Here is a 14,576-nt window from a genome sequence, read left to right on the forward strand (position 1 = left end):
ATACAGATATTAACAATTATATATACAACAAGAATGGATATAGTATATACCAGTGTTAATTTCGTTGACGAAAACTATGACGAAAAATATTCGTTAACGACCTTTTTCCCGTGACTAAGACGAGACTAAGACGTGACGAAAACGGATCTTTATAAATAAAAACTATGACTAAATCTATTTTAACTTTCGTTGACGAGACGAGACGAGACGAAATGTTGGTGGTTGACTAAGTCACAATTGTTTTTTTTTCTAAACTTGTATGCACATCATTGGTTGAATGTTGCCCGGTCCTGTATCAATGCCTCCTCCACTCTCTGAGATGGCCAGACATGCAAGTGACGTCCTAAGGCTAACGTTATGATGGCTGAAGTTCAAGCACTCGGTACTGGAAGACAAATAAGAATAGATATCTGGACAGTCTTTAATTATAACTTGACAGAAAATAAAACACAATGCACCGCAATAACCGGAGAGAAACCTTGTGGCTTCAAAATAGGTGGGAAAAACACAACAAGAGGCACCTGAAAGCGCACAACCCTGCCATTTATGCCAAGGTAAATTAGCTAGTAACTGTCAATGATAATTAGCTAATGTTAACTAGTTATTCGAATATATTAGCCAACGTTAAGTTAACTTCAAAGGGGCAGTCGAGTGTATAGGTTGTGTCAGCTTGGATAACTAGCTAGTCATTTTCGATTGAAACCTCCCGTTTGGCTTGGCAAATGAGTTCCAAAACTTTTAGCTAGCTAACGTTGGCTAACTATGAGGTAGCATAGCTAAGTTATACTAGCTATCGATAACTAGCTAGTAAACACATTGCAGAATGGACTATAGGACAGGCCACGCATGACATTAATCAAGAAAAAATAAATTAATATGTGATTGGTTTACATATCCTTGTCTATTTGGGCAATTGTTATTATCATTGGCACTATTTTCAACTCTCAAACTATCCGTCTAGCTGAATACTGTATGTTGGTTATCAGATTGCACAGCAATTCATATGGAGGATATGTGGTTGATTTAACTAAGGCCAGGTAGGCATAGTAGTTGTATTGTGTTATCAGATCATTTGAATCTTCAAAATCTAGACTTGATATTCTCTTATATTTTAATGATAATACTGTTAATTAAGTATTGCCTTAAAATTATTAATTACATTGAATTCATTGGAATTCAGCTGTAGGCATAGGAGATCTGTATCTTAGAGACTAATTGCATCCACAGTTTAAGTACTGCAAGCTTGACTATTATGCAGTTGTAGACACAACACAGGGGGTCCCTGGGCCTGAGAAGGGATGGAAAGGAGTTTAATGTGACTATAAGATGGACTTAATTTTTAGTTTAATGTGACTAAAACTAGACTAAAATGTAATGAGACTTCGTAGACTAAAACTAGACTAAAATGTTCTGAGTTTTCGTCGACGAAAACTAGACTAAAACTAAGCAGAATAAAAATGACTAAAAGTGACTAAAACTAATATGCATTTCCGTCTAAAGACTAAGACTAAGACTAAATCTAAAATAGCTGCCAAAATTAACACTGGTATATACACATTCCATTATCTCCGTTACCAACAGTGACTGGTTCAAGTAGCAGTAACAGAGTGAAATACGAATGCTACAGATGATAATGATAAATGTAACTAACCGATGTAACTAACAGATCCTAACAAAACTAACAGGTTCAGGCTCTGGGCTCTGTAAAGCGCCTAGAGACAATTTTATTGTTATGGCGCTATATAAATAAAATTGAATTGAATTGAATTGAATTGAATATACAATGATACTGACATACTAAACCGCTAAATCACACATATATACAAACACTCACATTCTCAATGACGCACGGCAAGGACGAAAGTGAATGGCTCTGAATATGAACTTCTTGGTGATGACTCCTCCAACTTCTATTGCCCGACAACTGGCCAGAGATGGGGCAGATATTTATAGGAGTGCTGAGGGGGAGCCTTGAAACCGGCTTGGGGTAGCCAACTGGTCAGTTCTTTTCCAGTGTGCACGAGCCCCACGGAACTCTGGGATCAACTGATAGGGTGACCTCTCTGTGATCCCCAGGTCCCATGAGTGACCTCTCTACGGGGTGCACAGCTGGACGCCGCTGGTGGAGGCAGCCCTTTTGAACACAGTTCCTTCATATTGCTCTCACATGTCTTGTCAGATGGAACCTCATGGTGGAGGCAGCCCTTTGAACACAGTTCCTTCATATTGCTCTCACATGTCTTGTCAGATGGAACCTCATGGTGGAGGCAGCCCTTTGAACACAGTTCCTTCATATTGCTCTCACATGTCTTGTCAGATGGAACCTCATGTTTCCTGCTGCACATGGTAATGGCATTACAGGTTTAAGTGATTCCTTGTGTCTGGATAATTCAAATCTAGTTGATATTTAGTATTGGGTGTAAATTATGAATTCATATCATATAATTCATATTGGGGAGACACATGAAAAAGGCTACACTGTACAATCTGCTGCATTAAGGCTGCATTTTAACTATCTGCCTGTTCAACTATGTCTAGTGTAGAACCATAGGCTGGCTGCAGATACTTTTAGTGTTTTTGTGTCCTGGTCAGTGTGTATTTGTGATACTTGTGTGTTTTTGTGTCCTGGTCAGTGTGTATTTGTGATACTTGTGTGTTTTTGTGTCCTGGTCAGTGTGTATTTGTGATACTTGTGTGTTTTTGTGTCCTGGTCAGTGTGTATTTGTGATACTTGTGTGTTTTTGTGTCCTGGTAAGTGTGTATTTTATGTTCATGTGTTGGGCTGGTGGGCAGAGTCATCAACAGATATGCAGCCACATTGAGATGACATTTAAGAAGGGTGGGATCTCTCATAGTTACTGGTGATAGGAAGGTAGAAGAAGGAGAAGGGCTTGAATTTCAACACCACAGCATTCTCAAAAAATGTTCGACAGGCTATCTGGTGCTGTGAGTGAATCTGTGGAAATGTAATGGCTATGCCTCTGTAGAGACAGCTTTAGCAGGATATATTCAGGAAAACATTTTGACACAAAACACAAGCTGGGAAAAGAAAAAGAAGTTAAGCAACCAGGAATTGAAGAAGGAAAATGAATAAGTATGAATATATAAATCCTGTGCCACCATGTGCTCCAGGGTCACATCTGTTACAAACAATGTGAAGCCATTACAGCTGAGTGTGTCCAACGGATTCACTAAGTAAGTGTCCTTAATGTTTAGAGTTCATTAAGTGTCCTTAATGTTTATAGTTCATTAAGTGTCCTTAATGTTTAGAGTTCAGTAAGTGTCCTTAATGTTTAGAGTTCAGTAAGTGTCCTTAATGTTTAGAGTTCAGTAAGTGTCCTTAATGTTTAGAGTTCATTAAATGTCCTTAATGTTTAGAGTTAATTAAGTGTCCTTAATGTTTAGAGTTAATTAAGTGTCCTTAATGTTTAGAGTTAATTAAGTGTCCTTAATGTTTAGAGTTCATTAAGTGTCCTTAATGTTTAGAGTTCATTAAGTGTCCTTAATGTTTAGAGTTCATTAAGTTTCCTTAATGTTTAGAGTTAATTAAGTGTCCTAAATGTTTAGAGTTCATTATCCTTTACTAACAAAAATTTGATAAGCTTTTAGCATGGAGCTACTAATATCCTCATCTCCAAGTAAGACTTGAGGATAAAAAGGGTAAAAAAAAGTCTGTCTTTTGTCTTCTATTTCAGTACTGTGGCTTTGTCTCAACTGTGATCAAATGTGATAATCAAAGTAGCTATTAATTCAGCTGTGTAATGTGAAATTTAAATATTTTATCTTAATTTGAGAAATGTAACATATATTCATAGTTAAGGCTGAAGAAAATCCTGACTTCAAAAGCATTTTCATGGCACAATACTGACCAATGTTAAGAAGTATATTCATTCAAGTGGACATATTGCACATTCAACACAATTTCTTATTTCTATGTATATTTACATGTCACATATTCCTTTTATTTAAGGTGCAAACAATATCTCCATGTTCATTGACTTCCAAAAGAAATAATAAAAATAAGATTTGGGTGGAAAGGAATGCAGGATGGAGAATCTGAATGGTCTGGGAAAAGACAAGGAAGGAGAGATCCCAGAAGTGTCCAGTGAGAACTGTCAAGAGATGACGAATCAACTTTATGCAGAGGAGAAAGGTGAACTAGAGAACAAGCTGGGAGCGAGAGAGAAGAAGGAACAAGGAAACCTTAAGAGAAAGAGATCCCACTCTCGCACCTGTGGAAGGATAGGTTTGGGGTTGAGTGAGCGTCTATCCTTCAATGTATCAGGCATGCGATATGAGACACAGCTACGCACGCTGGCCCAGTTCCCAAACACTCTTCTTGGAGATCCACAACGTCGGATGAGGTTCTACGACCCCTTCCGCAATGAGCTCTTCCTGGACCGCAGCCCAGCATGCTTTGATGCTGTCCTCTACTTTTACCAATCAGGGGGCAGGTTACGGCGCCCAGCCAACATTCCTCTTGACATATTCATGGATGAGCTTGAGTTTTATCAGCTTGGAGATGAGGTCATTACACGATTTAAAGAGGATGAAGGTTTCCCAAAAGAAGAGGTGTGTGCCCTACCAGAGAATGAGCTACAGCGGCGCATATGGATACTGTTTGAACAGCCAGAATCCTCTGGAGGAGCGCGGATCATTGCTGTAATTAGCGTTGTGGTGATCATCGTATCAATCCTCATCTTCTGTCTGGAAACCCTGCCTGCTTTCAGAAATGAGAAAAACATGCAAGAGGTAAAAGAAAGATGACGAGAAAGATTTCTATAAATATGCTTGTTTGTCATCTTGTTGTCAAGAAATGTGCTTTAAAATGTGAACCACTACTTTTAAAATTCAGCTTAACTTTTCAAAATATTCAAATCAATTTAATTCAATTTAATTTATATAGCGGCAGTAACAATTGAAATTGTCTCTAGGCAAATATTTAAAAGTAAATATGAAGAATAAGGATGGACACATTTGTACCCATTATCCAGTCCCTGTCTACACTGCATTCCAGATTATTTGTTTACTGTTTATTTATATATTTATAAAGGTTCATTAAACCTTTCTTAGTTTTTAAACTTTTTGAAGCAATATTGTTATTGTACAATTATTATATACACAAAACAGACCATTAGACCCCTAACGACGTGGTGTCCATAATTCCAGTTATACTACAGCTATGTTAATCTACAGACAATTTCCACATTTCTGTCTTTAAAGCAACAGTAAAGGCTTTGGTCAAAAAACAACAAGCTAACAACCTGGTGCCCTCTACCAACCGACAAGGGCACACGTCACCCCGCTACTCATTGAGCTACACTGGCTGCCTGTCTTACAGAGAGATTGCTGGTTCTGCTCTCACCTACTTAAATGCTCTTGTAACGTTGGTGGAACGAGCTGCCTAGCACTACAAGAGCAGGGTTGTCCCTCTCTACTTTTAAGAAGCTCTTGAAGACCCAACTCTTTGGAGAGCACCTCCCTTCCTAACTTGCACTTCTACTAGTACTTTAACTTGCACTTACAGCAGTTACATTCCTGCACTTTTTTTCTATTTCTTATGTAAAATAGTATTTATTGTTACTCTAGGTCTCTATTTCTCGTAGCTTGATTGTTCTCTCCCTTGTACGTCGCTTTGGACAAAAGTGTCTGCTAAATGACTAAATGTAAAATGTAAATGTAAAAGGCATGCAGAAATATTCAGTTAGCAGTTGGCACTGATAAAAGCTAGCTAACATGTGCAAGGTGCATAACCTGGGTGATGACATGTGTGTTTATCTGTCCTTCACATGACCGTATACCATCAGAATGCATTTGAAGATGATACCAAAGCTAGTTGCCTGTAAACATTTATCTCAAAAAGTGGAATAGTGTTGCATACTGTTGCTTTCATTTGTTGTAGTAGTTATTTGAAGAACAACTTTTCTCCACAACATATTGAGTCATATCTTTGGTAAACATCCTAAACCTATAGCCTACTAATTGTACCTTGGTTGTTATGCCCAACTTCATTGATTCCATACCTCTAGCAACCAAGCTAACTGATCCTAGTCCAAGCTAACTGATCCTAGTCCTAGCTGTCACTACCGGATGGTAGTCCGCTACCCGATGGTAGTCGTGCACATTGCGCATGGCAGAAGGCTCAACGTCAACATATGGGGTTGTCTTAACGCATAATGTGGGTATATTTAATGTAATATGTAATTATTAAAAGTGTGGAGACGGAGTAAGGGTAAAAGGCAAATAGTTTGTATTATGAAGAAGTGAGAAAATATAGCAGTAAGTAAAACAAATAAAGCATTGATGTGCTAGCCAATAGAACATGACAGGGAGAACAAAAGAGGATATCCAGTATATCTTTAACTTATTTATTATACAAACGTTAAGAACTTACAGCTGTATACAATGACCAAACTTCTTAAAGTATACCATCTTTCGCGAACTTCCACCAGCTGTAGCTAGCGATTGTATTCCGCTGTCGACAGTGTCGCAAAGTGACGCATGCCCGATGTGCGCGACTACCATCGGGTAGCGACTGATCGGGTAGTGCGTATCCGCGACTACCATCGGGTAGCGGATTTCCATCCGGTAGTGACACTAGCCAACTGATCTTAGTCCTAGCCAACTGATCCTAGTCCAGATCCTAGTCCAGATCCTATCCTACATTCAGTAAACAAAGAAAGAAAAAGAAAATAACAAGAGGGGGAAATCTTGTCTCCCCGTGTGCCGGGGCCAATAGACACATTTATGTCTAAATTGACGGGCCCCCCCCTTAAACTGCGTCTGACAGAAGTCTATGACCCACATACACTATAGAAACGATTAAAAAACGATTAAATGAAATTAATAAGTTCTTATTTTCATATTCAGAATTGCAATGATTCCTGGGTAATGTGTATGTTGTTGTCCAATGTCAAGTCTCTATTTGATCATGTGACGAGACGATACGATATAGCTAGTTTAAGCGCAAAATCTGAACGTCAAGACCGACAAGCTGACTAAGCACAGCCAGAGGCACAGCACACCTGCACAATGCCTTTCAAACATAAAAGTGGTGATGCATGATTTGCTTTTTCAATGGACAGGATAGCCAGACCATTTAGCCTCTCCTGCTCCTCAGGTAGGTCTTAATGAGTTTCAATTTGGAAAAGGGTCGCTCGGCTGTTGCCACAGTCAGAAAGAATAGAAGGGCAGTGCACACGGAGTGATAATCCATAATCAGCATCTTGGCAAATTGAGAGACTGCAGACTGCTGAGCCATCTCTGCTTTAAAGCCGGCCCTGAATGATAGGAGTTGTGCACCAAACGTTATTCCTATGTCCCTGTTGTAGTGGTCAGACAGACGTTTTGCCTGGTCATATAGCTCATCATTGCCTGCGACCTAATGACCACTACAACAGGGACATAGCAATAACGTTTCCTGCACAACTCCTATCCTTCAAACTGCCGAGCCCTTATTTAACAGGTTGTTATAATTTCGGAGTCAGGTCGTCGCCGAGCGCCTGTTTTATTGTGTATGTGTTTTTCAGATGTGGGTAAAGCTGCTGTGTGTGTGCCGTCGTACCAAATAATGCCTTTCATCAGTGTTTTAAGAATGTTTCAGCACTTTGACAGTCTGTTTACTTTACCGCGAGTCAAAGCACTATCCATGTTTCTGATCGCTTTCTCATTGACCTACTGTCCCAATACAATAGCCGAAGTAACTCATTCGACCGTAAAATCCAACACATTGTTGTTAAAATACATATACGTCAATGGTGTGTGTGCGCGCCTCATGACTAGTAACTAGCATGCACTATAGCCTGTCATAACTACGTTACGCCACTGACTAGGGCCCGTCATAATATCCTGCACCTGGGCCCATCGTAACTACGTTACGCCACTGACTAGGGCCTGTCATAATATCCTGCACCTGGGCCCGTCGTAACTACGTTACGCCACTGAACCTCCTCAAATTAAAAATAGAACCTAACCCTGCCAGAGAAGTGCACCAGTAGAAGGGGTTTTCCCTCTTGTCATTCCATATACTATCACAGTTAGCAGTATGACTAGGAGGGGGATGACAGCTTTTGTAATCTGATACACACGTTTTGGCTCATGAATTAGTTTCATTTGTCCGTTTATTTATAAATGACTAAATTTAGCAGGACCAAAATACTGATCAGATCTGTTTCAGCAGTACACACCTGCTCCGTCTCTCAGATGACTGGAGAGATATCTGTGGATAAGACCTATTGTTAGACCATAACATGGAGCTGCTTTTAGATGCTACACTGGCCAACTCTGGAACCAACTTCCTGTTGACATCAATGCACTCTTCCTTTTAATCTTTTATTTTCTGATCATTAACTGTAATACACTAACTTTTTTCAATCTCATATTTTTCTATGGTGCCTTATCTGCTCTTTTGTGAAACACTGTGGCCTCCATTTCTGGCTATTTTAATTGAATGTTCTTTATCTTGTTCTGTTTTACCAGGGGTACTTACATCATCTTGTCACCAATTCATCAACCCCTTTGACACCTGGCCCAAGCCCACTCCAGGACCCTCTCTTCGTGGTGGAGACCACGTGTATCTGCTGGTTCTCCCTGGAGCTGTTGTTGCGTTTCCTTTGTTCCCCCAGCAAGATGAACTTCTTCAAGGACATGATGAATGTCATTGACCTCATTGCGATCCTCCCATACTTTGTTACTCTGGGGACTGAGATAGCTCAGGCAAAGGGAGCTACACCTACCATGTCTCTCACAATAATTCGTGTTATAAGACTTGTACGTGTTTTCCGTATTTTCAAGCTGTCGCGCCACTCCAAGGGCCTGCAGATCCTAGGCCAGACCCTGCGTGCAAGCATGCGGGAGCTTGGTCTGCTCATCTTTTTCCTTTTCATTGGAGTCCTCCTTTTCTCTAGTGTCATCTATTTTGCTGAAGCTGACCACCCAGGCACAGCCTTCATTAGTATCCCTAATGCATTCTGGTGGGCAGTTGTCACCATGACGACAGTAGGCTATGGTGATATGTATCCAGAGACTGTAATGGGGAAGTTGGTGGGCTCCATGTGTGCCATTGCAGGTGTACTTACCATCTCCCTGCCCGTACCTGTCATCGTTGCTAATTTCAGCTACTTTTACCACCGTGAGACAGATCTTTCAGTCAGTACAGAACACAAACATGTTAAGACTAGCTTGTCTGAGGATGATCAGTATGCAGAAGAGGAAGAGGAGATCTCATCTTGGACTTTGTTGCAAGAGGACTTGAATAGGGAACCATATGCAAGACGTGGGAGTGAAATGACTCGTTATTCCTTGAGAGAACCAGTAGTAACCCAGGTCTGATTAACAAAGGAGACAAACACCTCTCTCGCCCACATGTATGTTTCTAATTACTGCAGACATGGTATGGTGTACAAGTCATAGAGACTCTATTGATACCGTCCAGTGGTTTGCCACTGCAGATAATGACAAAAAAGAAGCTTTATAAGTTTTATGGATTGTACTGATTAATTTACATTTTGTATTGAACCAAAGTACCCGAGTCTGCAGGGATAAAGGGCAGCAAATCATAGTTTAAAACAAACACATTGTAAGTTGTAGCTTAATTGAGTTGTAGGTTAAAGTGGGTTGTAATGGAATTTGCATAATTTTGTTTGTAAGCATTAAAATGACAAAACAATACATTTTGTCATCATTACCCTTCCCATGCATACCGTAATCCTTTGTCTGATGTAGGTTGTGGAAGTCAAGCTAGTTGGAAAAGGCTATTTGGAGGGTTTACAGCCATTTGAGGAGTAAGTCAAATGAATATTTGAGCTTTTGGTAGCTATCATTAAACATTTACCAATCTTATGGCGGTCTACACTACTCGTTTGGATAGTGTCTTAGGGTTAGAGCAGCAGAGGTATCACTGATGTCATCTGGCCTACATTTCAATGTCTTTGTGTCTTTGCAAAGCAATTCTCTTTCAAAAGGATATTTGGCAATATAAGTAGGCTGGATATTGTATAAAAATGATATTTTAGGTTTGGCAGTTTTCTGTGTTAGGCTGACACAAAGAAATAATGAAAAGGCACATCAGAATAAAATCAAAATGAACACAAAATAAGATTACAAATGTATGGTCCAAAAGGATCAAGTATGTTACATTTTTTCTTTATTGGAAGCCTGGATTATTTGAATGATTGTCTATTAGTTCAGTAGAGGAATAGCTTCATATATTGGTCAGTTGCTTCATTTGTCCTCACTTTGAAAAAAGCATATTTTATCACTTCTATGGTACTACTATATTTCCAGAAAAGTGCTCCTTCTGAGATGGACACTGACCTTTTTACCACAGTGAGATATTTGGATTCATAGGTCAAAGGAACTGCTATTCTGTTGGCAAAACCAGATCTCAATGGAGTCTTCATTAATCTTCCAAACTTAACTTAACAGTGTACAACTTTAGACTTCACCATGCACTATTTCTCAACTTCTGTACAACGTTCTACTGTAGGACAGGCTCTAAGCCCTTCTAACACAAAGGGACTGAGTAAAAACAGGACACATCTGATTAAATTGTTAGTGGTACCATTTTATTGGGACTAGCACAATAAATACTTGGAAAATTACAATAAAAAAAACAAAAATAAACGAAAAACCAGTTTGACCACTTGCGCAGCCACTCACAACACTAAAGCAGAGGATGATGCATTCGTCATAGACTTGACAAGAAGTCTCAGAAAGAGCAAGAATGTAGTATCTCAAGTTTCTGACCCCACTTTGTTGCATTCAACCATGAAAGGTCAAATATGGTGCTCACACATTTCTAGGATTTTGACAGAGCGTAGTGCTAATCCATTACCCCACCCGCAACCAAAAAAATAAAAGTTCACAGCTGGATGCCATTTTGGTCCATTTTGGATAATCCCACTATGCAAAACATATTACAAATGATCTTATTGATTAGTCAGATAAGCAGTTTAAAGCAGCATTGTTTATCTTCATACTTATACATGTAACAGACCAAAATATACCTTAAAAATAATGATTCTTAACTCACGTATGGTAACGCCTAATTCCTTAACTGTTACTTTTGACCATGTACCATGTAAACTATAGCATGTAAACTTCCTCCAGACAAAATTAACATGATTTTAAAAGCACAAAGATGAATTTGATTCACTGACAATAACAACATGATCCAATAAGGATGTGGGCATGTAACTTTGAATAATACCACCTACTGAAGATTATTTTTTAGACTGTTATGGATCCCTTTCCAAGAGACAAATTAATCTTCTACAGTTGATGGTATATGCAGTTCAATATGCTGACATGATGTCATATTCCATTTGTGCAAGACGGCAGTGAATACATGTACATTGGATTAAATCAAAATAAAACTAAATGATAAATCGAGGGACCAACAATGCAAACACCAAATTGAGCAAAACTATCCAAATCCTTCTTTGAACAGTTGAAGAGAATCAGTATAGAAGCCGCAGAGATGAGTTTTTGGTTACAAACAGAAAGAGAATGTTAGGGAGCAGAGTTGATATCACAAGGTGATGGAATAGGAAGCATGCTGGAATGAGGAGGAAAGTGACACATAAGCCACTGGGTCAGCCCTGGGATTCAGCCAATGAGCTGTGGAGAACACCACTGATGGTCTCCACGCCTTCACCTTCCAGGAATGTGCGGTGGTCGCCTTCAATGACATGAACAGACACTTTCCCATCGCAGACCTGTCAGGATGAAGACACACAGCTTTAAAACATGAAGAGCAAGCACACAAATCATTCATTTTAGCACACTTCATGACAGAGTCTGAAAGGAGACTATCAGAAACTAGCAACTCTTACATGTCTAACAAGTCACTATAATAATGTGCTATTCATGTTGGTCTTTTCATTTTTTAACTGCAGATCCAGTCTGTGCGAGGTGTTGTGTCCCGACAGCTAAAAGGACTCGTCAAATTAGTCCTTGGAAACTTTGAGGACACATTTCTGGGCAGCATTGCAAGGATTCATGACTTTTAGACAGCATTCTGTTAAGCAACACTGACGAATATAGTCTACAGCCTGTGACCTAGACTTTAGGACACTCTCTGATTATTATTATTATTATTATTATTATTATTATTATTATTATTATTATTATTATTATTATTATTAGCAGCAGTAGTAGTAGCAGACCTCTGTTGTGAACCACAATTCTATAATGCTATAGAGCTGTTTAGATGCAATTAGCATTTTGGAGCCATGCAGTTTTTTGTTTTTTTTGCCAAAAATAAGATCATTGGTTAATGCGGTGCATAAAACTAGTTCTAATTCTTTACCCTCTGATGTCCATGGGATCAGCGGTGATGCCGAGGAAAATTATATTCCTATCTTCGCAACACATTATCATAACAACCTTAAAGGCTTTTCCCTCCAAGAAATCCGCGGACAAATTAAGTTACCGTTTTTAAAGTACTTAAATAAGTTAAATGTTCTGCACCAGTAGGGCAGTGTAAATATCCGTCCCCTTCAAATGTTCAAATTCAAATGTTAAAGAAAATCCACTGTAAACAAAACACAACACAACAATTAACAAACTTGTGTTTTTGTGTGCAACAGCTAATGTTACATGGTCTGTCATAAGTATGTATATGAATAAGCTGTTAGCTTATAGCCGTGGTTCTCAAACGAGGGAAGGCTATGCGCTTGCAGGCTATACACTTTCAATGTGGGAAGCATAGGCTACTATGGCACACTTGGACACCAAGCACCCTTGAAATAAAAGACAAACCCACTGACTTAATAAAATATATAAATAAAAAGAATAAAACGTGATTCCCTTGAACAACAAATGTCCACTCTAAGTAAACACACAACAGCAGGTTGAAGCACCTTTTTGCACTGATGTGGGGATCCCCTTAACTCTCAGATGCAGCCTTGAAACTTCTCCTCCCTTTCACTTCCACATACTTGTGTGAGGTAGTTTAAGTGGACATAGTCCTGATCACAGTTATGTCTTATGTCCCAAATACATAATAAGGTTGAAATATTTGGTATCCAGATGGACCCAGTTTGAGCTTTCCAATGACATCCCACTCATCAGGATAAACCAATCAGGTCACAAGATATAAGTAAAGACCAATAGTATTCCTGAACTGGTTTGCCATGAGTAACATGCAAATAAATGCAATATGTAATTCCATTCAAATGGACCACAATCACAAAACTATCAGTGCTTTTAACTTTGTGGAAAAATTAAGACTTTTTTCTTTCTTGTAAGTTATTTGATCTTGAATGTATCTGGTTGCAATTTGTGAAAAATAGTTTTATTTGGTAAAAGAAAAGTTGTACTTGGTACAAAACTTACATTTTCAGGCTGGTTTAGGATAAGGATTATGTAAGAGTAGCAAAAATCTCACCTCATGGAGTTTGTAGTCTGCCCCAAGGCCCTCTCCGTAATCACTACTGGTCTTGGCCTTCAGCAGGGTGATGCTGCCATGGTACATGTTGGCGGGGACATAGCTGTCTGCCGCTTTCAACTTTTGGTAGAAGGTGGAAGCAGCAAAGTGTAGTGAGGGGCGGCTGATGTTCTTGTGGCCGGAGGTGATGAGGTCCACAGCCACATTTACTCTGGCCTCCAAGTCTGGCAGCGGGAGAAGAGTCTCAAGCAGCTGGGAAGACAGAGTGTTCAACTTTTAGTATATCCACAGTCATTATTATTACTTAGAAAGATGCTTTACTTTTTTTGCAAACATGACATGCAGTCATCTTTTTGCCAATATATTACATTTTTATAACCTTCCCAAACAGTGCATCATTTTTATAACCTCCCCAAACAGTGCATGGGTATTGGGACTCTGCTTCTGCTTATCTAATAGTGGTCCACATTCATCAGCATCATCTTTGCTGACATAATACTACCTCATTAAGGAGAACATGAAGTAAATGTGATTGGAAGGTACCTTTAATAACATTCATGTCATGAGTATGTCTTTTTACCTTGTTGTACTCGATTCCTGTGAACTGCTGGATGAAGGCACAGAGGGCCTCTGTTTCAGCCTCAGACTCGTTGCCTGGGGTCAGCTTTGCTCTGTAACTCTGCACAGGCGGAACAAACAACAGACATGCTTCCGCTTGAATATATAATGCCAACCATGGTAGTTTCCTATGGTGCTTGCTCATTAGGTCATTAACTTAGAAGACGATATCAATGATTTTATAGATGTTACGAAAGTCTTCCTGTAACTCTCACTTAATACTGTGACTACTAGGGGTGTAATGATACACATATTTCACCATTTGATGCGGTTTGATACAGTGGCCTATTATTTCAATATGATTGACACTACAAAATTAGTATTGAAATACTAAATTCCATTGACTTTAGGTCTTAGGTTGACACACCATTACACTCACACGTGTTGAACTTTGACATATGACAATACGTCATAGTGTGTTTGCTATTACGGTAATGTATTAAACAAGAACAAACATGTAACAGGAACAAAACAAGACATTTCTCTTGTTCAAAAACATACATTTGTAAACATAAAACTCACTCACAGACCATATATGCTATTTTTACATATTGTTGCAGAAAATGGA

At 39.1% G+C, this 14,576-nt stretch overlaps 2 protein-coding genes across 2 annotated transcripts in view; one reads left to right on the forward strand and one right to left on the reverse strand.

Annotated features, from left to right (window-relative positions):
- The first annotated feature begins 2,715 nt into the window (after window positions 1-2,715).
- On the forward strand, window positions 2,716-10,624 carry LOC105888806 (potassium voltage-gated channel subfamily A member 7-like). Its single transcript, XM_012814548.3, has 3 exons — window positions 2,716-3,195; window positions 3,971-4,752; window positions 8,479-10,624. The coding sequence occupies exons 2-3, from the start codon at window positions 4,048-4,050 to the stop codon at window positions 9,328-9,330; spliced, it is 1,557 nt and encodes a 518-aa protein (XP_012670002.1). The 5' UTR covers window positions 2,716-3,195; window positions 3,971-4,047; the 3' UTR covers window positions 9,331-10,624.
- The window catches only part of fasn (fatty acid synthase), a 29,663-nt gene continuing 25,630 nt past the window's right edge, over window positions 10,544-14,576 (reverse strand). Inside the window, exons 40-42 of the mRNA XM_012814622.3 lie at window positions 13,971-14,069; window positions 13,391-13,642; window positions 10,544-11,717 (exon numbers count right to left, since the gene is read on the reverse strand). Coding sequence (XP_012670076.1) covers window positions 11,595-11,717; window positions 13,391-13,642; window positions 13,971-14,069 — 474 coding nt within the window. The 3' untranslated portion in view covers window positions 10,544-11,594. The remainder of the gene's footprint in view (window positions 11,718-13,390; window positions 13,643-13,970; window positions 14,070-14,576) is intronic.

The sequence above is a fragment of the Clupea harengus genome, chromosome 23 (assembly GCF_900700415.2).
Source record: "Clupea harengus chromosome 23, Ch_v2.0.2, whole genome shotgun sequence".
Taxonomy (NCBI): domain Eukaryota; kingdom Metazoa; phylum Chordata; class Actinopteri; order Clupeiformes; family Clupeidae; genus Clupea; species Clupea harengus.